We start from the raw sequence: 25072 nt of genomic DNA, 5'->3' as shown, positions 1-25072 counted from the left end.
GGCCATACATGGATGCCAACATGAATCTGAAGGAAATCCTAACATGCAAGGTGTCTAAATGATGTGTTTCTTAATGGGGAATTCAAATATGGGATTATTTTTCGAATCGGATAACTCTAACCTACATTGTTTTGGATTTCAAAATGGCCGATTTTACCATTTTTCACCCCTTGGCCATACATGGATGCCAACATGAATCTGAAGGAAATCCTAACATGCAAGGTGTCTAAATTATGTGTTTCTTAATGGGGAATTCAAATATGAGTTCATATTTGGGATAGGATAAATCTAACCTGCATAATTTTGGATTTCAAAATGGCTGATTTTACCATTTGAACCCATTGGTATTGTATGGGAAATCATTTATAATGACAAAGCCATCAAATTTATTAACAAGTGAACTGTATATAACTGGATACAACTCCAAAGATCAATAATAATAATAATAATAATAATACTAACAATAATAAATTGTATTTGTAATGCACACAAACACCTAAGTGCTAAATCTCGATCTCCTGACTTCTTGAACTTTGCCAGGTTCCAATATCTTGATTGGACTCATTCTTGGACAGCAAGATCTCCTACTGTACTGCTTTAGCCACCAACCTACAAACACAAACTTAAAGTCAACGTCAGCCATAAATAGGTGAGCTCTTTCCAGAACTACTCAGCAGAAACCTCGGTAACCATTTTAACAAACGTCTCAATGTATTGAGAAAATCCATGGGGCTCCATCAATCCTCTATCTTCTTAAATTTGATCAGGTTGCACAAGTCCTGCTTGGATTCATTATTGGACATCAGCCTCCTGCTGGTCTCCTGAGCCCTGATCCCTCCATCCCTTTTTTCTTGTGAAAAGTACTTAGCAGAGGCCTCAGTCACCATTTTAACAACCCTCTCGATGCTTTGTGTGTGGCAAGGCCAGTCGAGAACCTCCATGGGGGTGTTGATGAAGTTCTTCACCTCTGAGGTGCTTAGGGAGCAGGTGAGAGGTGGCTCTGGCACATCTTCTGACCAGCTGATTAAGCCACCAATGCTGGAAGCCACACCTGCCTTCACTCCAGTGTTGACATTGGTTGAGTCTCCTCCAATGGCCCACAAGGTCATATCAGAACCTCTCTCTTTCAGCCAGGAAAACAGGACCTTAGCTATCTGCTCTGCATGGGACTCCTCTTTAGTTGCTTTCTCTGGTGTAAAGTGGAACAGATAGTTGCTGCCAGGCTCACTAGCAACACTATAGTGTTCTTCCTTGATCTTTGCAGGAAAAGATTGGTCACTGCCCTCAGCTTCCATCATCACATTGGTCATGTCAATCCGCCCATCAAAGAGGATACAGGATATTCCCCCTCCTCCCTGCACTTCTCCTCAAACTCTTCCCCCAGCTCTTGCATCAACTTTTCTTGTGCTCTCTTAACCTTGTTCTTATCAATCACTTTACTTGTGTCATCTTCTAAGATGAGTCCTGCATCAATCAGAGCTGCAGTTGCTATAGCTGCAGTTGGCCTTAGACCTATACCATACCTTACACTAGCAAGGGCGATGTTTGGAATTTCATCATAATTTTCCCGTAGCTTTGCTGAAGCTGCAGGGTCAGTTTCAGGAATGAGCTCAACTTCAGGGACTGTAAGGAAGCTCTCAACATCCTTCCTGCCGACCTTGTCTGCTGCTGCAAAGCTTTCATCTTTGCCCCTTCTCCTTTTCTCTGCCTTCTTTTCCATCCCCTGCCTTTCCAATGTTTTCACCTGTCTCTTGTGCTCAGGCAGATCAGCTCCAGCCATTTGGTGTGGTCATTTACTTCCAACCTTTTCCCTCTGTCCCTTGATGTAGGCAATATCTTTCACAGGAATCTTTTTGTCTTTGCTGCAGCAACAGTTAATGTGGGCTTGCATCACACAACACTCACAACCTGCCCCCTCACAACTAGTAATCTGGCACTTGCAAGTTAAAATATCAAATAACTTGTCCAACTTGACAATTAAACTCTCAAGTTTGCTTCTCCCAAGATAAAAGCTCACTGCCTGCTTCCACATCTCCTTGAGCTTGGTCATGATGGTCACCTTTTTATTGACAACAGGTGACTTGAAAAGAGCATTAGCTTTCTTCCACTGACAGAGGGGTTGGCAGAGGGGAGGGGGCAGGAGCTGACCTGGTAAAAGGGTATGGTAAAATCGACCATTTTGAAATCCAAAATGATGTTCCAAATGATTTCCCATATATTTTTTAATCTTTGAAAGGGGATGGGTAAATTTGGCAATTTTGTAATACAATACCAATGGGTTCAAATGGTAAAATCTGCCATTTTGAAATCCAAAATTATGTAGGTTAGATTGATCATATCCCAAAAAAGAACTCATATTTGAATTCCCTATTAAGAAACACATCATTTAGACACCTTGCATGATAGGATTTCCTTCAGATTCATGTTGGCATCCATGTATGGCCAAGGGGTGAAAAATGGTCAAATCGGCCATTTTGAAATCCAAAATGATGTAGGTTAGAGTTATCTGATCCGAAAAATTTACTCATATTTGAATTCCCCATTAGGAAACACATCATTTAGACACCTTGCATGTTAGGATTTCCTTCAGATTCATGTTGGCATCCATGTATGGCCAAGGGGTGTAAAATGGTAAAATCGGCCATTTTGAAATCCAAAACAATGTAGGTTAGAGTTATCCGATTCGAAAAATAATCCCATATTTGAATTCCCCACAATAAACCCCTATTTTAGACACCCCACTCGATTGATTTTCCAAAAAAAAAAAGTATGGCCCGCCCTACGTGAAGCGGACTTATATAACCCCTGTCAAACTGAATAAATACAACAGCAACACACCAGACAGTTGCTTTAAATGTACCGAGGCTCTGGGAACTTTTATACATTGTATTTGGGAATGTGACAAAATCAAGAAGTTCTGGGGGGAGGTGGTGAATAAAATCAAAGAGACTCCAAAATGATATTGCTACACCTATATCCAGTATATCTAACCAAACAATTCAAATTGATTGACTTTGCTATACTGCAGGCAAAAAGAACAATAGCTTTCAATTGGAAGAAATTAGATGCACCCACAATCGGTGCTTGGATTAAGAACATGGCACAATGCATGTCAATGGAGAGAATAACATATATCCTCAGGAACAAAATAGAGGTTTACGAGGATATATGGAAACCATTTAATGAATATCTGAGAAGGGAAGATATAGGAGGGCTGCTATAGGATGAGTCCCCCCGCTCTCTCCCGCGGTCAGCCATGACCCGGACCCCGGGAGAGAGCGGAGGCACGTCATTGAAGGTGTTATAAAGATGTCATTTATTTATTTTCATCTTTTCAATTATTTTTATTTATGTACGAGCTATATTACTGGAGGTACCAATGAATGTAGGCATTATTTCTATATGACAACAGTAAAAACAGACTCAAAGATGCTAAGAGAGAGAAAAGGGGAGGGGGTATGCGGGTATACTTGTGTACACTTGTGGAGAAAAGGAACTAAGAATAACTGACGACAATGAAATTTTTTTTTATTTTTTTTTATGTTTACTGTGAAACTAATATACCCATTGAAAAATCACATTGAAAAACATTTCAGAATAAAAAAGGTGATATCATTCCAATATTTCACAGGGACCCACCGAGGTTGAGAAGGCCTGGGCCCTCATTTATCAACAATTCTTAGAAAGTGTTCTATTTTCGTACGTAAGCACAGAATTTAGAATGTGTGTACGCACAGAAATATTGGGATTGATAAATACTTCTTTGTTCTACCGTCAATGCTCATGCATGATTATCCATATATGGTAATGAAACACCCCCCATGGGATGTGAAATAATGGACTGACCCGAGCAAACTCTGAGAAACTCCACAAGAGATTGTTCACTGAGGCGCTGTCGAACTAAGAAGACACAACCCGTGCTATGGGATAAATAAAAGGCTGGCGGACTTGTACATGGTGATGTCAGATATCAACGGCTCCCTAAGACCATTGCTGCAATTCTGCCTGGACAGCTCGAAATACTAATAAAGACCGTTCGTTAACCACTGTTTGGCGTTGGTGTGTCATTATAACCATGCTGGAATATGCCTTTATTCGTTTTGTTCGATTGGCTACCGGGTATAATATGATTTGTACTAGAGGCATACAATCTATTTTGTTGTCGGTATTAGGTAGCCTATATGAATTACATATAATAGCAGCCATAGCCTACATTATGCAACAGTAACTTGCGCATATATAATAACACATGGCACAGCCCTGCGAAGCCTGCATACAGTAAACTAACTTGATCATTAATCTAGCTGTTGTATCTTTACGCTTATGAAAACATTAAATAATATGTATAGGCTATAGGCCGTCGCTTTGCATTAATAGCCTATATTCTCAAATGGCATTTAATGGCTATCCGACTCCTCGCTATCCTCGCGGACGGACCAGTATACCTTATATCATATCATATTCATATTCATATCATAGTTTACTGTATCAGCCTACCCAGCATGTAATATGTTCTTTGTTAGAACTCAACTCGTTATTGTTTTGCGCATAGATTGCAGAAGTGCGGGAACGTTTTGATTTATGTTTGAAAGGCTTTGACATTGTGGGATGGGGTGGGTGGAGTTTTGAAGTTATGTAAGCAGAATACAAGTCATATCACCCACACGATATCGATATATCCAGAGCATGTATGCTTTTCATTCATTTAAGACACATTTATTGCAAGGGTTTTGTAATACACATAAACTCAACAAATAACCTCTGTTCTCGTTGCAATGCGTTTTTAATTCTTTCTTTATACAGTAGGAAGGGGGAAGAACACTATATTGTGCGTGTTCATATGACTTGTATTCTGCTTACACCTTCGGGGTTCCACTTGTTTCGTTTAACGTTATGGCAAAGCCTTTTGAATGTGGTCGGGAGTTCCCGTGTTTCTGCGGTCTGTGCGCAAAATAATAACGAGTTGAGTTAAGCGGAGCGCAGTCAGTACACCCCGTATATTCCGATAACGCTATATATAAACCATGCTGCATTCATTCGGAGAGAAATACCTATTATTCCAAATGCTATTTATAGGGTTTTTACCATAATTACACTACTGTTGCTATTTTACAATGAACTGTAATACAGAACACGCCAGTGTTGAAACTAATGCACGGAAGCTTATTTCCGCGTTGTAATATTCATATTCTACCACCGGGCGCCAGGTACGCATGCTCTGAGCTGTGCGTAGATATACGCACAAAGTCAAGCACAAGTTCAAATTGATAAGTCCCACACTTTGCTTAGAAATGATCGTACGCATGGGTTACGCACATATCTGTGCGTACGCAACGTTGATAAATGAGGGCCCTGGTGTGTACTGTTGTATTACTTATCAACTTTTACACACACACACACACACACACACACACACACACACGCACACACACACACACACACACACACACACACACACACACACACACACACACACACACACACACACTTCAAAGTACCTTGTTGACGGTGATGAAGCCCTTGGAGTCCATGTGAACACCACTCTGCTTCAGGAAGCCAGTGGCAGGAACAGATCCTGATGACACAGGAACACAGAGCAGAAGACAGGTTAGAACTGAAGACCATCTCCCTCTTGTGATTCTGTTTCACTATAGATGGTGGTGAAGATAATGGGGACAGAGTAAATAGTAGGGGCAAAGTAGATGCATGTGATGTTGGGTCAGATTATTATGATGACGATGATGATGCTTTTATTGTTGTTGTTGTTGTTGTTGTTGTTGTTGTTGTTGTTGTTGTTGTTGTTGTTATTATGTATTTTATATGTGTGTGTGCCTTACCTGTTCCAATGACACACACATCCGCTCGTAGGACCTTTCCACTTTTCAGCACCACCTCTTTCAACTGTAAAGCGGGAACAACAAGGTCACGTACTGCATGTGGATGTGTACTAGATTACACCGCTTTAGATACTTCCTTTCAAGTGTACAAAGTTCAAGTTGTTTCCAAAGTTGGCAGGCACCTCCTTCATTGAGTCACACAAAAATGTTTGCTGAATCTCTTTTTTTCTCCTTTTGTTTCCTGACACACTGTAGTTCACTTCAGTTATTTGCTCATTCCATACATGAGCTGCATTGAGCCACACTCCTACGCAGAGCTCTTAGATAGTGAGACGTCATCCAGCCCCTCTTCTGCGTAGGAGCGTGGGATTGAACATAGAGAGGATGAGGTTGTGACAAGCCTCCCACGCTGCCTGCTGGCCTTGCTTTTAACTTTGTAATTATTTAGCAGGAGGCATAGCAGGAAATGTTGGGTGTATTGTCAGGCCTGATACCATGCACCTGGGATTGCTGCTCCTAGGTGTATGTAAGGCTAGCAGTGCACCTGGGATTGCTGCTCCTAGGTGTATGTAAGGCTAGCAGTGCACCTGGTGTTAATGCTCCTATGTAAGGCTAGCAGTGCACCTGGTGTTGCTGCTCCTAGGTGTATGTAAGGCTAGCAGTGCACCTGGTGTTAATGTTCCTATGTGTATGTAAGGCTAGCAGTGCACCTGGTGTTAATGCTCCCATGTGTATGTAAGGCTAGCAGTGCACCTGGTGTTAATGCTCCTATGTGTATGTAAGGCTAGCAGTGCACCTGGTGTTGCTGCTCCTAGGTGTATGTAAGGCTAGCAGTGCACCTGGTGTTAATGCTCCTACAGTATGTAAGGCTAGCAGTGCACCTGGTGTTAATGCTCCTATGTGTATGTAAGGCTAGCAGTGCACCTGGTGTTGCTGCTCCTAGGTGTATGTAAGGCTAGCAGTGCACCTGGTGTTAATGCTCCTACAGTATGTAAGGCTAGCAGTGCACCTGGTGTTAATGCTCCCATGTGTATGTAAGGCTAGCAGTGCACCTGGTGTTAATGCTCCTATGTAAGGCTAGCAGTGCACCTGGTGTTAATGCTCCTATGTGTATGTAAGGCTAGCAGTGCATGGTGTTAATGCTCCTATGTGTATGTAAGGCTAGCAGTGCACCTGGTGTTAATGCTCCTATGTGTATGTAAGGCTAGCAGTGCATGGTGTTAATGCTCCTATGTGTATGTAAGGCTAGCAGTGCACCTGGTGTTGCTGCTCCTAGGTGTATGTAAGGCTAGCAGTGCACCTGGTGTTAATGCTCCTATGTAAGGCTAGCAGTGCACCTGGTGTTAATGCTCCTATGTGTATGTAAGGCTAGCAGTGCATGGTGTTAATGCTCCTAGGTGTATGTAAGGCTAGCAGTGCACCTGGTGTTAATGCTCCTATGTGTATGTAAGGCTAGCAGTGCAGCCACTCTCTCTCTTTTGGTTGTCTTGTGTCTCACCCCCACGATGGACCGACATACTTATACCGAGTACTTTTCTTTGCATTTTTGGTTTAGGTCAATTTGAAATTGATCTTTTGAATATTCCTGTCATGTGTGGTCTCCCATCTTTTGTCACATTCTTGAGCAGGTCGTGACAGTGATCCTACTGAGCATCATGCTGTTTCTCTCACTTTCTGAATACCTGGCCATGATGGCCTATCATCTCGGACACCTCGTTCAGCATGTAGAACTTCACCCTGTTCGCCTCAAACAGCTGCAGAAACGAGAACAAAAGAGAGTTAATAACAACCACAGTGGCCATTAGGCCGGGATGATGTTCCTTTCCTAAGCAGATTCTTGTTGCTAGGGGAGAAGTTTCAACGTGCACTTCCTCACAGAATGTCTAATCGCTAATAAGAATATTTGCATTCCGTTTGTGGTTACTGGTATTATTGAGCTGAAGAGCGTGATTTGCATCTTAAATCGTTTTTCTTGCTCAGGGAGAATGCTGATGATGGTATTTTTGAGGCAGGGTGTGTTCTGGAAAAGCCTGATTTCCCTGGGGTGTGTTGCTACCTTCATTATGGCTTTCCCTACTTTCTCCCCGAGAGCTTTCTTGAAAGGGACGGTTTCTATTCCAATGATGGAGACAGAGTGGGCCTTGTCTGTGAGAGCCGCAGCCACCTCCATACCTGGCAGAAGAACAACAGCAGAGAATGAACAGCTTGTATGCCGTGTGATTACCATATTTATGAAATGCAGAATACAATAACAGTGTGCCACTTTCAACCAACACAAAAGAGAAGTTTCGATTTTGTATTTTTTTTTCTCACCAACAAATGAGGTTCCCACAACCACAGCATTCTTGTTGTTGGCCAGCCTGGCTATGCTGTTTGCGTCTTCGGGCGTCCTGAGGTGAAAGACATTCTCAACGTCCGTGCCTTTGTAGCTCAGCGGACTGGGTCTTTCAAGCAAAAGACAAAAGTAATCAAGTGTCAGTACGTTAGAGCTGCAGTAGGCAACTTCAGAGAAATGCACAAGAGTGAGTTTACCTGCCCAGCAGTAATAGAGCAAGCTCTGCATCAAATGTGTTCCACAGACAGCAGCTTTAAGCTGAATTTAATTAATTATATATATATATATATATATATATATATATATATATATATATATTGCCCAGCCTCTGATTGGCAGGTGGACAAGGAACATGATGGTGATCTTAATTTTCCCATGCGCCCCCGGGAAAACCACTTAGCAGGCCAAAAACATCTGATTGGCCAAAAACATCAGTTCCCTGCATCAATAGCCAATCAGATTATTTTGCCTGTCAAGTGGTGTTCCTCGGGTCCCATTGAAAAACCAAGACCACCAGCGTGGAAAACCTTTGTTGCATAGCAGGAAAACTCACTCTTGCTAATTTCTCCGAAGTTGCCTACCGCAGCTTTAATTGACTATGGCTATAAGAAAGAATACTTTTTTTTTGCATGAAAGAAGCTGATTTTCCTCACTTGCTTCCTGTAGCAATAAAGAGTTTCCTGTATTCCATCCTCAATCCATCTTGAAATGTCACAGCCCGTGTTTTGACATCTACTGCCACAGCCTAGAACAAATATCCCACAGTTTATATTTACTGACAGATGTCATACAGTTCAGACCATGGGACTGTTTTTCTCTCTCTCCAGTGGCTGCCTGAGACCAGTCTTGGCACCATCTCTCACCTCCTTCTCTGTGAGCAATTCAATGTCATGACTCTGGAGGAAGTCCATGGAGCGCAGTCTCAGCTGCTCTGCTGTGGTTTCTAGGGACTGAGGGGCACGGGGTTAGTCACAATAAAGAGTACAACCAAACAGTTTTTCTGGGGGTAAATGTCACTTTTGTTAATGAGGAGTGTCACCCATTGTAAGAATTCACATACTCTATGTAATTCCTGTCTAGGGCGTATAGGTTTGGTCTAAGCGGGGGGTCTGGTGGTCCTCCCCCTGGACATTTTGAGTGTCAAAGACCTAATTTCCTGCATTCTGTTACTTTTATGAGAGGCCCGTCTGCAAGGTTGATGGTATGGTCCTGTAGGGGTGTCTGCAATTGTTGGTTAATATGGTAAGACGGGTATATCAATGTTTTTACCCCCTTGTTTTTTTTACCTCTTTTGGGAGGGAGGGGGTTGTCTTTCATATTAAAGCTATATTTTCTATATATTGAGAATATTGATGTCCCCTGCAACCCCCCCTAAATCTACACCTATGATTCCCGTGCCCCAGGACAGGTCAGTCGATATTTGTGAACATGCAGTGCTCTCTCCTAAATCAGAGAGAGAACCCAATCTGTGATGTCACCTATAGGTGTCAAATCTGGGGCTGCTCCATAAACAATCATACATTGGCTCTGAATACGTGAGGCCATATAATGTTTGTGTGAATTCACACACAACCAAATCTGGTTTATAATCTAGTATTGCTAACTGGTCTGAACCAGAATTGAAACCTCATCTGGATGTAAGAGCTCACACAAACAGTGTATTAAACCTCATCTGGATGTAAGAGCTCACACAAACAGTGTATTAAACCTCATCTGGATGTAAGAGCTCACACAAACAGTGTATTAAACCTCATCTGGATGTAAGAGCTCACACAAACAGTGTATTAAACCTCATCTGGGTGTAAGAGCTCACACAAACAGTGTATGGCCTCATAAAGTCACAGCCCATGCATTGTTTATGGGGCAGCCCCAAATTTGACATCCAGGTGACATTTTTGAGGGTTCTCCCATTGGTTTCTAGACTTCTAGGAAAGAGGTGCATGTTCATAAATATTGACTGATTTGTCCTGGGGTACAAGGGTAAAATGAAAACTAGGTGTGAAAAGCTAGGTTAGTTTAAATAAATACAAAAATGAAAGTATGAGAAAATGTCTTTAGTCTTTCAATTTAGTCAAATGTGTCAACACTGCAAGCATGAGAAGGTGCCAGTGCATATGTTTATTGTTTATATGTTTATTGTTTATTATTAAAACGAGGATGTCTACAACTGTGTCAATTGTAAATGAGTAAATTGCCATCATAAAGTGTTGTGTTTGTATTATGCAATACCTATTCTGAACAACTTTCATCTGGTCCCTGGCAAATGTGCCACATATTACAAAAAATACTAAAACTCGATAAAAATGTAACTATTGCTAAGTATTTTCAATAAATAAATAAAAACGAATGAAAGTTACAAAAGCTATAATAACCCTGCTGCGGGGCACAGGAATAACTCAATTCTTAAAACGGGTGACATTCCATTTTACGTCAAAGACTTCGAAATTGTCTAGTTTTCAAACCATAGATGGGAACGTCCAATAACAATCTTCCCCACAATTTTTGGAACCCAGCACAAACATTGTCGAGGAATGTTATCTCAGGATTACAGTCTTAAGACTTTAGTCTGGGTTATAATCAATGACAACAAACCATAAAACGTACATGACTGTGAAATCTATTATCTACAACTGTGACAATTCGCATTTGTATAAAATCATACTCAGCCAACGAATAATAAAAACCTATATACTTCAGACGCAACGGTCAGTTTATGAACTCACAACATTGCGTCATCGCGAGACACTTGTCTCGAGGGTGTGTTCTGGGTCTCTGTACAAACCTTACTCAGTTTAGGCCTGTCATATGGCGGGTGTTTGTCCATGGTAACCATGACAATGCGATCGGTGAACCCTTCTTGCCTCAGCGTTTCTGCGCACACCAGGCCCGCTGGACCTGAGGACGGACAGTTTTGGGGACTGCAATGAGGTGTCGGGGCTTCAAATCATACAGATCAATAACTCAATAAGACCACTGTGAGCTGTGCTCAGTCCTCACAATCACAGTACAACAGAGAGAAGGTTCGGGGCAGTAGCCAGTGTTGGGGATTATTTAGCTAATGTAGTTCAATTACTAGTTTAACTACCTTTTGCAGAAGTTAAACTACAAATGATGGTTTTCATCTAAATAATTTGCACAATTAATTTGTGTTAGTAATTTTCTTCCTGATTGCACTGCAAAAAAAGGTCCCTTTCCTCTCCATCATAAAGTAGAATTCACACATTGTGTCTATAATATTGTACAGCTCACTTTTGATTTATGAATATGAACAAGTCATAAGCTGAACACCAGTGACAAGACTCTAGTGATGATGTCATTAAGAGACTAACCCTGGAGCTGCTCAAGACGGCGAGCGGTGAGACGACTCCTAGGACACTATGACACTGACAGTAGCCATGGTGATTTTACTGGGACATGGCTAAATTTTCTGATTCAGAGCTGTAACCGCTACATTTAAATACAACTAATTTTGATGTAATATCTCTAACAAAAATGTCGCCCACCCCCATAGGGTGGATTTTATCTTTATCACATATCCTCAGGCATGCCAAAATGGGGATTGGCCTACCTTTGCCCCCTAAATCAAACACACTCTTTGTCTGATCAGTTGTTTGCTCCATGTACCTATGGCACTCAGAACTCCAGATCATTTCCCACAATGTATAGCTTGGGATGTAGTTGAACCGCTTTTTCAAAGTAGTGTTAAACTGCAGCTAAGACGTAATTCAACTTCTTTCATTGTGAAGTAGGTATTTTGGTAAGCTAGTTTTAGAATAGCTTCTCCCCAACACTGACGACAGTGATACGATGCGGGACAAGTGCACAATTCTTTTACAGCCTGAACAGGTCCCTGCTGATTAACAAGATCAGAGGTCATGACTTATAACCTCTATATTCTCTTAGGCTACATTCACACTGCAGGCAAAGAGTGGCCCAATTCTGATTTTATTATGCTCATATGTGACTGAGATCTGTTTTATTTTTCACAACAGTGTGAACAGCACAAATCTGATATATGCCATTCTGATTTGGGCCACTTTCATATGTGGTCCTAAATCAGATACAGGTCTGATTTGTTTTAATTAGCCGGCCTCCACTGCATTCAACTTGTAAATTAAACCATAAACTGTGACTTCAGGCCACATTTTAGAAATAATGTCAACAGCCAAACAAAAAAATCTGATCTGAGCAATGAATCAGAATTGAGCACTAAGGCTTGCAGTGTGAACGTAGCCTTCGATTCCTTTGGTCGTGAAAATGCAGGAACAGGGTAAATGGCCAACAGACCTGAGCCAATGATGAGAACGTGGCTGAACCCTGTGTTGGAGTTAATGACTGCTGAACAGCGGGCCATGGGCTTTGACCTCTTCTGCGACTGAAGAGCCTGGAGGTGAAAATGTTTGCAAGGTCTAACAGCAATCAGACCAATTTGTCTATTTACCTCAATAAACACCAAATTCTTGGAGGTTCTCTTTCTTTTCTTTTTTTACCTGCTTGTTTGCACGAATGATCACCTTGTCCTTTTCAACTCTGACCTGAAGCAAACAGACATGAGCGATGTGTACACTTGTTGACGGTGCTTAGAGACACAGGGATAAGGCAGGGAATGTAAAACACATCACCAACGAGGAGGGTCACCTGGAAGGTGGGCAGGCTGTCCAGTCCAGGGAAGTCTTCGATGTCCCCCGTTGCGATGTTGAAACACGCACCATGCCAGGGACAACGCACGTGTCCTTTTGACAAGATACCTGCAATGGCAGAAAGTGTTTTCTTTTACCCCCAGCCCGATTTCCCACTCATTGATGACGTTGTGGAAGGGTAGAGTAGAGGTAGAGTCCTCTCTCAACACATTCCACGCTGTGATTCATACTGGATAACAAGCTGTTCCTTAGTTAGCCGCAAAACCAATGTAAAGTTCACGAGGCCACTGTAAAAAGCACTTCAAAAAGCAAAACAAACCTTTTTGCTTTGGGTTCACCATGGAGCAAGTTTCAGCGTATATTTCAGGGTTTGTACTACAGTCTGAAACGTAGGCCCATTACTTTACATTCGTTTTGTGGCTATCTAGCCAGAGCTGCGGGTATCTCTGTGTAAAGAACAGCATGGATTGTGCAGAACGGACTCTACCAATCAGCATACAGTATATATATATATAATATATACTGTATGCTGATCGGTAGAGTCTGTCTCATATGAGAATAATTCAATATCAAAGAAAATCACAATAAAAAAAAATGGACTCACCCTTGACCAGGGGCGCTCCATAGTGTGGGCACTTGTGGGCGATGGCAGAGAACTCTCCATGTTCTTTGATAAGCAAAGCTCTGCCGCTTCCCAAGTCAACTTCTCTCATCCTGTTAAAAACATATACACAGGTGTGTGCATGCATGTGTGTGCGTGCGTGCGTGTGTGTGTGTGTACATTAGGAAGACATCCTACTAAGTTGCTTACTCTCTGCTTTTGTTCATGCTATCATCTATACCAACAGCACCATATATCATACGAATAAAACATCAATATACATAGTTGTTATTATGTAAAATGTAAACTTGTTGAGCTGTCCTGTGAGGTTCTATTGTGCTTTAACCACGTGTGTCAGTGGTTTAACCACGTGTGTCAGTGGTTTAACCACGTGTGTCAGTGGTTTAACCATGTGTGTCAGTGGTTCGCCATAGAACGCCCCCCCCGCCCCCCCCCCCCCTTTTTTTTACAATTTTTTTTACTTTTTATATTGTATTTGTATTTATATTTTATATTGTATCTATAGTGTATATAGATACTGGACTGTATAGGACTGTGAAGCTCTGTATCCACCCCATGCTGCTTTGACACTTGAATTTCCGCAAGAGGATTAATAAAGGATCTTAGTAGATCGGTCGGTTTGGTCTTTGTCGATCAAGACCTTATTCGTCAATTACTTGTTTTTAATGCTTTTTTCCCATGCTGAATGGGTTATTTGCTGAAAGATTAAGGGAGCATCTTCGATAACCACTAGTCCAATAACAATGTCTTTAGTCAAGGACAGCCCTTCTCTGAAGCATCACCAAGACAAATTCTCCTACATTAACTTGTACCGTGGTGAAAAAGTGTTTCTTTCTGTCTGTTTCACAATCTTACTGTCCATTTTCCAGGTCTTTGACGTGACAGACGGACGCCTCCACGTAGTCCCGCGGCGTGTGGTCGAGCCGGAGAGGGGCGGAGTCCTCCTCTGAGCTGTGTCCCAGAGCCCCGTTGGGTCTGCAGTCAGCAAAGGGGCTTGCCTTGCCGTTAGGGGACATCCCATCGACTTCCTTCTCTTTCTCCAGGAGGGATAGTTCCACCTTAACTTCAACTGTGCAACACAGACAACATCTAAGTTAGAAAATGACATTTGCTGTGCACATTCATGACCCCAAGAGGAAGAAACCGGCTGATTTTGGTGACCCCATGACCTTTCCTCAGCCACCATCAGGCCAAATGAGCATGTCTTAAATGAGACTTTCAAGTTCTTCCACCCCTCTCCTCTAACCGATAAACTATACGTGTAGGTACGTAAAATGACTGAAATACTTTTATCTCTGAGTGGCGGGAATTGACGATATTCACACAATCTCATGTCGTGATCAGGCACTATTGCACTTCACTGTTACATTTGCACTTGGTTGGATGCCAAACTTCTTTTCGTTGTACTGTACTTTTCGTTGTGCTGTATAATGACAATACATTTGAATGTAATCTAATGTATATCGAAGGGGGTGGTACCATTGGTATTCAAATGTTTTAGGTGAGGAAACTAAATAGAACCCCTGAAAAGGGTTCACCATGTCTCTAAAACAGTTGTTTTTCATACATTCATTCACGTACAACGCTTCATTCAACTGTCATTCATAGAGTTGGACTAAGATTCGGACTGGATAATACCTTCAATTAGTATTCAGCAGAGTAGAATATCCCCCCCAAGAAACGTGTAAAGACCAGTTCACACAGAGCATTTCAAAGGTTTCTACTCGACAGGCATTGACGGCTGAGGAAACGTGTTCACTCTAAAAGGAGACTGCGAGGCCTGTATATGCGGGTCCATCTCCCAGAAGCCATCCAGCGGTTTATGATGACATACGGTACGACGTGTCGCATTTGTGGTTTCATATTTCTGAACATGAAGGTTGTATAACCGCTTTTTTCTCTGCAGCCGGCTTTATCTCTTCGGCTGGAAAAATGTGCTGACCGTCCGGTTCCTTCGCAGTAATCTGGCAGGAATTTTCACCTGCTGAGCAAGTCTTAATTAAAATCAATGGAAAATCATAGGAGTGGTTGCAATTGCAGGAGCAGAAACAAGAGAGAGAGAGCTCGCCAGTGAATGAGAAATCAGTTTTCTCTGTTTATGTCAGTGAATGAGAAATCAGTTTTCTCTGTTTATGTCAGTGAATGAGAAATCTCAGTTTTCTCTGTGTATGTCAGTGAATGAGAAATCAGTTTTCTCTGTTTATATCAGTGAATGAGAAATCAGTTTTCTCTGTTTATGTCAGAGAATGAGAAATCAGTTTTCTCTGTTTATGTCAGTGAATGAGAAATCTCAGTTTTCTCTGTTTATGTCAGTGAATGAGAAATCTCAGTTTTCTCTGTTTGTCAGTGAATGAGAAATCAGTTTTCTCTGTTTATGTCAGTGAATGAGAAATCTCAGTTTTCTCTGTTTATGTCAGTGAATGCGAAATCAGTTTTCTCTGTTTATGTCAGTGAATGAGAAATCTGTTTTCTCTGTTTATGTCAGTGAATGAGAAATCTCAGTTTTCTCTGTTTATGTCAGTGATAACTCGTAAAAATGTGATTCTTAGAGGTTTCATTACTAAATGTTGGTAAAGGAGTATTACAATTTGAAGAAATATAAAAATTCTGAATGAAATTCTGAATAAAAAAAGCATCATCATCTCAGAATTCCTTTGTGCACCGATAGTGCAGTTAAAGTAGAATGAGATTCATATGTATGAGCTGCTTTATCAAAAAGTCCATGGACCTATCTCAAGCCCCACCAGGGGCGGATTTAGGATTGTAGGAGATCCAGGGCTTAGCCCAGATAGTTGCCCGCGTTAGCGGGCACAGATTTTTTTTACTTCGACACCACAAGCTTTAACTTATACCACCACCTTAAAGCGGACAAAAGGCACTAGAGAACACTTAAATTCACACCCTTTAATTAATGAAGCAAACTATAATAATTTATAATAATAATAATAATAATAATAATAATAATAATACACTGTGTTTGTATAGCACCTTTCATACAAGAATTGCAGCTCAAAGTGCTTCACAGCAGTACAAAAAGACAGGCATAAAATGAGCACAACATTGGCAGATCAAGAGCAATGCATAAAGTGCAGACATAAAGCATAAAATAGATAGCAGTAAAATAGACAAAGTCAAGGTAAGACATAGAACATTAAATCACATTGTTTTTCATATTAGGATCTAAGATCTAGGGTTAACTCGATAAAATAGTTAGTAAAATAGAATAAAATTATGCAATAGTGCATTGCAATAAAATAGTTATCATCGTATTTCTTCGGGAGGCCGGTAAGGAGTGCATTACAGTAGTCGAGTCGGCTTGAGATAAAGGCATGTATCTGGTTTTCAGCGTCCTTTTGATTTATAAATGGCCGTACTTTAGCTATGTTTCTAAGGTGGAAGAATTATGTTTTTGTCAACTTGTTGATTGTGATTTAAAGCTTAGGTCTGAGTCTACCATAACACCAAGACTTAACTCACTCAAATACAGTTAGCAGCTGGATAGACTACAGATGGAAATTAGCTTCTGCTAAATCTGGTGCAAACATATTTTCATGTAACAATGATTAATTGTCAAAAAAGAAAAAAAAAATTATATATATATATATATATATATATATATATATATATATATATATATATATATATATATTTTTTTTAAATAGATTCAGGGCTTTTCAGAAAACATTCAGGGCTTGAGCCCAAGTAGCCACCCCCTAGCCCCGCCCCTGAGCCCCACCCTATTTTCTCGATCCTCCAATCACAGCTGTTGCTTCGTGGAAAGTAACAGTTGTGAGTGGAGGATCAAGAAAAGAGGGCGGGTTTGAGATATGTCAATTGGCACTTTGTTCCTTTTCAATGTTCTGATTTCAAGTGTCAAATAGTGTGCAGTGAAAGTCACCTATAGTTTCTACCTCATGGTACAGTAGCCTGCTGTACCATTTTTCATACATGTGTTTTTCAAAGCGGCAAACTGCAGTAACGCCACTCGGTGACGTGATTAATTGTGCTTTACAACCACATGCTTTACAACAACAACACATCCTGCTCCAGAGGCGTTCAGCTGAAACAGTAGTGGTCTTTATGAAGGGATTATGAAGGTGATCAAAGGGAGCTGATTGGATTGGGACACCACAGCAGTGGAGTGTCAACAGTTTAGTTTGGTGTTTTCTTTTTGTAAACACCACTGTTTAGCAATAGAATACAGATGCATTTTCAAGAGAGCAGATAACACCTAATGTGGTGGAAATGGATTAATGCACTGACTCTGAAATGCAAACCTTCTAAACATGCATTTCACTGGAGCCCTAACTACTTATTTAAACATATGAAAGATAAGGTTTCACAGTTTCCCCAGTAGCCCAGCCCCCCCCCCCCCCCCCCCCCACCTAATTTTTCACACATAGACACGCTGTGCTTTGTTCTTTAAAAAAGCTCCCCAAAGAGTGGTGAAAGCAGGGCACAGGTACATTGGAAAATAGCTCAGGTTCATTGTAGCTCTCCAAAATAATCAACCCTATGTGCTGCAGATGGGGCACAGGTGACGTCAGGTATCACAGCATGCTTCCTCTTTTGACAATACATTTACATTAATGAAGGCTACTACATGTTCTCATGCACTTGTCATTCATTAAATAATGGTATACATGTTTTTTTCAATTTTTTATATATGGATGTTTCAAGCTTTTAGGTATTTCCTTCCTCAATATTAATTTCCTTTGGTGACCTTTGCATCTGGGTACTGTGTAAAGCAACACATACTTTCATTGGTTTAAGTGGGGCTTTAACCAGCAGACCTTTATTCTGAAGGATATCATCTTGTATGTCATGGCAAACGGGTATGCATTTAATTGCGGTTGCTTCAGCTTTTTTTTCTACATTATTGCTTTGTCATTGCATCATAAATCAGTATGACATTGGAAGTTAGAGAATGTTTAACTCAATAGACCTCTCACCGACAAACACAATCAGACTCACTTTCTTCAGTGTCTTCTTCAGCAATTAACTCAAGGCTAACTCAGTCATGTAATCTGATAACTTTCCCACTGAGGGAGATGTGGGTTGCAAAAAGTCTAGCGTGCCAGGCTAACCTTTGGATTACTTTGCTTCTAAATCCATAGGATATCCTTTTTCCATGCATCTGACTAATCCAACCAGTAATTTGCAGTTGATGTTGTTGTTGTTGTTGTTTTACAGTAACTGTGGTGGATCACATTCAGTAATTGTAATACTGCTATGTAATTTGTTATTCCACAACCCCACTGGTAGGGTGCAATTGTTACCTATACCTAATACATACACTCCTCATTGGAATCTACTGGATAGAGATTCTTAAAACCTTTTATAGATATTCCTGTACCTGATGTTGGAAAGTGGTGATTACACTGCTGTGTCGCTCGTTGTGTCTAATTTGTTAAATAGACTTTGACTAATGAGTCCTCTGAGGCCGGACTCTCACAGTCAGGGGCCTCCGTTCCAGTGGACCGCTCATTTTCCCAGAATGCACTACTTTAGTAAGCTACTGCACAGCGGTCTAGTTTCTTATCCCTCAAGCTCAACATACAGTAGGGTGTGTTCTTTTTTTGTGTTTTATTTTTTTATTATTTTTTAAACATAACATAAAATTAGACATACAAGCATTAACAGTACACATCCAATGAAATCACCATTTAAATAAATGTAGTATACGAGATATACACCTAATACTTGCTATCTAATACCCTACATACATATGCTCTCGCTCGTTCACCCCCCCCCCCCCCCCCCCCCGGACCCCCACTTGGATAATCTATCCATTATCTGTGATCATTACCCGAAGCCTTAAACCTGCATTGTGCAGTTTTGAAAAAAAGAAGAAAAAAAAATACCTCTACAATAATCAGTTACAAAGTGAAACCAACATTGAGCTTAGAAGATGCTTCTCTGTATGGTAAAGATAGTCGAAGGGTAGAAGCACTACGACCAAACAGATAATTTCTAGTTTAAAACAGTGCTCCAGAGATCCCGTTGATCTCGTGTGACAACCACATAAACAAATTTAAACAACAACAACAACAACAACAACAACAACAACAACAACAACAACAACTCTCTTTATCAATGCCGCATATATCGCTTTACATTGGAACATCCAATATGCTACAGTGACACTCTTGTCTCACCATGTAATCCTCTCAAACAAGATGCCACGGAGACCATTGCCATTCCTACCCCCACAAAACACCACGCTGGCAAGGCAGTTAGGATATCAGCCTGTATGTATGTGTGTATCACTGGCAAACAAGTGTCAATCATTACATGATTTGGAGATGGGTAAATAGAGAGAGAGAGAGAGAGAGAGAGAGAGAGAGAGAGAGAGAGAATCACTACCCACCTTCAAAAACACTCTCAAAAAACACCTACGTGAGACTGCAATTCGAAACTGGCCCCTACAAATGTCCTAACCTAGTTGTACAGTAAATGACCAAGTAAGGCTTTGTCAATATTCCAATGTACAGTGTAAAATGTGTGTGTGTCCCCTTCCCAACCCCCCCCCCCCCCCCACCTCCAATGTACAGCCCTCACCCAACCCACCCAACCCCACCCCACCCAACCAACCTCCTCCAATGTACAGTTTCTATGCCAAATGTATATACACTCCTTTTCTGGACACTTTTGTATCACAAACAGTACTGTATTTGCAAATCTGATATGTCATAAATGTATAGATGTAGCAGTACTGTCTATCTGTATGTCATGTATGTCATATATGTTATGATGAATTGAAAATGGGGGACCCTGATGTAAACAAGACGAAAGTCTTTCTCTGGTCTGCATCCCCTTAACAATTGTATGTATTGAGCTGTACTGTACTGTACCCATTCTGCAATCTGTTAATAAACTTTTCAATCAATCAATCAAAAAGAGAGAGAGAGATTGTCACCTGGTTTGGGTTTGGAGAAACATCCTCCCATGGCGGCCCCAGGGTTGAGCCAGGAGGCCTGGCTGAGGGACACCCAGGGAGAGGGGGAGGGGGGTCAGATGGTGGGGCTGGGCTGCTTGGTTGGTAGGTAAAGACAACGCTGGAGGGGGGGTGTGAGTGCCTGCAGGTCCAGGCTGGCCATTGCACACGTCAGCTCCTCCACATCACCTGGACAGGAGAGAGGGGATTGATATTGCACACGGCGGCCTCTTTTGCTCTCATGTCACGCTCAGGTTAGGTTCCTTTCCACCCTCCTGTCAATAACAGCTTCACTAACACTGTTGCAACTCTTACTGACTCACACATCTATTCCTAGTATTCTTCTCATGACATGTTTTGCCAACCAATATGGCGCAGTGCCACAACTCACTGCGCGGTTGTCATTGAACGATAAAATCATCTGCTATTAATATTATATTACAATCACCGGGTGTTTGTCACTAAGACGTCTGCGATTGAATACTACTGTATGAATAGTTTTATTTCAAAAGGTGTAAGAAGTATATGTTTTTATAAATGGCAATAATTTGTTTAAAGGGGTCCGTTTTATGACTAACATTCTCTTTCACTGGCGTGTGAATGGGCCTGGGGAGCACAACAGCCATTAGCATTCAACGCACCATGTGCAAACTCAATGGAACTTGTCAACAGCTTTTTTTTTTACAGCCTTGAATCACTAATCATCCATTGTATTAAAACGCTGTGGGTGTTTGTACGGTACATCAAGTGAATCAGCTGTAATAGATCCGAAGTGATGATGCTGAATGTATCTGAGGAGTTCAGGGTCAAGATATATATATATACATACACTGTATAGAGATAGATATAATGTATATAGATAGATATAATGTATATAGATAGATATAACAGTATCGTCATAATGATGAGCAGCTGCTATTGCACAATAACAAATGAAGCACAGAAGTGTTTCAGTATCTCTCTCCATCTCTCAGACGTACCTCTCTCCCCCCTCCCTCCCTGTGTGTGTGTGTGTGTGTGTGTGTGTGTGTGTGTGTGTGTGTGTGTGTGTGTGTGTGTGTGTGTGTGTGTGTGTGTGTGTGTGTGTGTGTGTGTGTGTGTGTGTGTGTGTGTGTGTGTGTGTGTCTGTGTGTGTGTGTGCGTGTGTGTGTGTGTGTGTTTTAGAAAAGGAAGTAATTGTGTTAACTAGGAACATTTCCACTCACATTGTTACCTTTGTTAATGCATGTTACATGGGAGGAAACGGTTAAATATTAACATCAGTCAGACATTAACTTTCTTGTCACACTGCAGTTTCGAAGGGAAGCAGGGGCCCCTTGAGTTTCAGAAACAACCCTTGTTTCGTTGCCATGTTGCCCACACTTCTCTGCCAGCGCTCCTGGTATGTCACCCACACATACTCCCCGGCGATGCAGCGGTTTGGTATGAATTTGAGCGTTCACAGTCACACGATTCACCGCCAAATCGTCCGTCGTCGGAGGTGCTGCTTAAAGGAAGGGGACTACTTGATATTCTGAGCACATCTTAATGTCCTTGAAGTTCTGCAGAAGCGTTGAATGGAGCCCTGCTCAGAAAAGTTCCACAGAACAAACAAGAGGCGGAAAGATCTCCACTGAGCAACTTGTTTTTGGGAAGAGCCTGGGGCTGAAAATGACATGGCATGTAAAATATGCATTTGTTTTTATTTAAGACATTAGGCAAATAGTTGGACCTTTTCCCCAAGTATTAAAACATATATATAATATATATATTTTCTTTTTTAAGTAAGCTTTTGATAGAATTCCTTATTTAAAAGTAATTGAAATCATATAATAGGCTTTACTTGGGGAAATAGTTGGACCTCTTCCCCAGATATTAATATATATATATATATTATTATAAAAAAAAATATTAAGTAAGCTTTTGATAGAATTCCTTATCATTTTAAAGTAATTGAAATCATAAGTAAATTTGTCAAATAATTTAATGTCTTTTCCTTGGTAGAATGTGGGTGCTGTTTTCCCTACACGACTTATCAAAATCTCCATGCCAACGATGAGTCTTTTTCCTACTCTCGTTTCACCTCCACATGATTCTCGGCGAAGATCTTTAGAGAGCGCAGCCGCAGCACACCACATAGGAGAGGGCTGGGCGATTAATCGAAATAAAATCGCGATCTCGATTCATAGACCTATGCAATCTCATTTCTAAATTATGACGGTTTCTTTTATTTAAAAAATTCAAAATAAAACGTTTTTTTTTACTTTTTACTTAACTTTTTTTAATGATGATGATTCTGACTTGAGTTATTTTGTATGTTACAAGAGACTTTTAAGTTTAAGTCAAGCACTTTCATATATGTTATGTTTAAGTCAAGCACTTTGATATGTTATGTTGTCTGTTGAAAGAGTGCAATAAATGATTTTATTGAAAAAATAAGAATCGTGTGAGAGAATCGTGATCTCAATTCTTAGAGAGAAAAATCGTGATTCACATTTGAGCAAGAATCGCCAGCCCTAGACACATCAAACCCTTTTGTCACGGGAGAGATGTCGTCCTACGATGTCCTCACTACAGAGACAGAAAAGACCACTAACATCCCATTCAATGATAATAATAATAATAATAATAATAATAATAATAATAATAATAATAATAATAATAATAATAATAATAATAATAATAATAATAATAATAATAATAATAATAATAATAATAATAATAATAATAATAAAAATAATAATAATAATAATAATAATAATAATAATAATTCCATTCGACAATAATTGGGCACGAATAACAATTTAATGAATAACAAATTGGATCACAAATGCTGCCATTCTGGGGTTCCAGAAAAGCCTGAGATATTTTCTGCAAAACTAAAGTAGGTTAAGCAGACCTGATCCTTCACAACATATGACGCAGATCCTAGTCTCTCACTGTTGGGCCTGTTGTCCCCAAGCAGCGTTAATAATCCTTCCTGCAAACAAGCTGTCACTTTCACTCACTTCTCCATAAATGTAATACCTGTTACTGGAATGTGGGGGGGGGGCGAGGGGGGAATTAGCAATTGCAGCTGGTAGTTGGTGGTGATGGAAACAATCTATAAGGCTGGAAAGCTGGAATGTTGATCACTGAAAACACGCAGCCACCTCGACAGCCACTTCTACAAAGACTGTACTCGAGATGCTCTCGCTCTTGTTCAACGGCGGGCGAACGGCGCAGTTATTGATCCTGACAGTCGAACACGCCACACGAGAGCACTTGACTGCTCCTCGGGGGTGGGGGGTGGGGGGTGGGAGATTCTTTATTCTCAGAATAAACAACCCCCTCCCCACCCAGCAGGAGACCTCCGCTCCCTCCTGTGGGAGGAACACAGATACGGTGCAGTGCAGCAGATGTCTGGCCTCGTCCTCTCAGGCTGTGAGGGAAAATGTCTGGCCTCGTCCTCTCAGGCTGTGAGGGAAGATGTCTGGCCTCGTCCTCTCAGGCTGTGAGGGAAGATGTCTGGCCTCGTCCTCTCAGGCTGTGAGGGAAGATGTCTGGCCTCGTCCTCTCAGGCTGTGAGGGAAGATGTCTGGCCTCGTCCTCTCAGGCTGTGAGGGAAGATGTCTGGCCTCGTCCTCTCTGTGAGGACTGTGAGGAAAGATGTCTGGCCTCGTCCTCTCTGTGAGGACTGTGAGGAAAGATGTCTGGCCTCGTCCTCTCTGTGAGGACTGTGAGGAAAACCCCCCACAAACGCTCACCAGTGAACTTCTAGTCCCAGTTAACCAATGAGTGATACAAGCTCAGAGATACGGAAGAACAGAGCCGTAGTGGTGCTACTCTGAGCTCTGGGCGACTTCACGACAGGTGCTGCGCTCCACTAGTAGGACTTTCACACCGTGCCGGAGCCGGAGCCGGTTCCCGAACATAATCTCGAACCGGCCGGCGCGTTCACACCGGGAATAATTGGTTCATAGAACATGAAAAATCGGTGCTCAGTGTAGGCGGCTGGGTGGCGTAGCGGAGATTGCGCTTGTCACCAAAGCAAGAGACTCCGGTATCGAATCCCAGTCTCAGCATTGCCTGCGGCTTGGGCCGGCCGTCGTACTGGCTCATTTGGCAGAGTCAGCGGGTGGAAGTCGATGGGTGGGGATTGGACGTTGTGGACAGCGACCCCTACAGGTCGGTTGGGGGACGCCTGCACAGCAGAGACAGGAAGTGGCGAGGGTAGTCTGAGCCTCCCATGCGTTACTCCTCGCCAATGAGAGTCCGCGCTGGCAGGCGAAAAGATGTGACAGGCTGCCTCCTCATGTGCCGGAGGGAACACGTGATGCAAGGCTTCTATCCTCTCTACAACCAGTGGGGGGCATAGTCGAGCAACGTTCAAGACAGGGGAGGGGAGAATTGGATACACGGAAGAAAAATAGAAAATAAGGAGAAAAAGTTGATAAAAAAATTAATCTGTGCTCAGTGTTTTCCTAGAGGGCCGAACTAAAGCCTCCGTCATGTTCCGAACCAATTATTCCCGGTGTGAACGCGCCGGCCGGTTTGAGATTACGTTCGGGAACCGGCTCCGGCCCGGCCGGTGTGAAAGGCCTATAGGTGACTTCTTCCTAGTGACCGTTAAACACCTGCAATGGTGCCTGGCAGGATGAAATGGGACTGGTTTGGAAAGCGACTCATTAGTCTGCGAGGCCATGGATGAGTGAGTCGTCTTGGCTATTATTCCAACACCTG

The 25072-nt window shown here is 41.7% G+C and overlaps 1 protein-coding gene across 1 annotated transcript in view; it reads right to left on the bottom strand.

Annotated features, from left to right (window-relative positions):
• The window catches only part of aifm3 (AIF family member 3), a gene marked incomplete at both ends in the record, with an annotated part of 29941 nt that extends 9557 nt beyond the window's left edge, over positions 1–20384 (bottom strand). Inside the window, 14 exons of the mRNA XM_084322675.1 lie at positions 5499–5575; positions 5838–5901; positions 7520–7591; positions 7894–8009; positions 8151–8281; positions 8826–8917; positions 9036–9122; positions 10955–11067; positions 12460–12556; positions 12663–12707; positions 12811–12920; positions 13417–13526; positions 14290–14503; positions 20354–20384. Of these exons, the coding sequence (XP_084178801.1) occupies positions 5499–5575; positions 5838–5901; positions 7520–7591; positions 7894–8009; positions 8151–8281; positions 8826–8917; positions 9036–9122; positions 10955–11067; positions 12460–12556; positions 12663–12707; positions 12811–12920; positions 13417–13526; positions 14290–14503; positions 20354–20384 (1359 nt within the window). The remainder of the gene's footprint in view (positions 1–5498; positions 5576–5837; positions 5902–7519; positions 7592–7893; positions 8010–8150; positions 8282–8825; positions 8918–9035; positions 9123–10954; positions 11068–12459; positions 12557–12662; positions 12708–12810; positions 12921–13416; positions 13527–14289; positions 14504–20353) is intronic.
• Between the last annotated feature and the right edge of the window lie 4688 nt (positions 20385–25072).

Source organism: Notolepis coatsorum, assembly GCF_963971535.1.
Source record: "Notolepis coatsorum genome assembly, chromosome: 10".
NCBI classification, from domain to species: Eukaryota; Metazoa; Chordata; class Actinopteri; order Aulopiformes; family Paralepididae; genus Notolepis; species Notolepis coatsorum.
The sequence above is the reverse complement of the archived record's forward strand: the minus strand, read 5'-3'. Positions and strand labels throughout refer to the sequence as shown.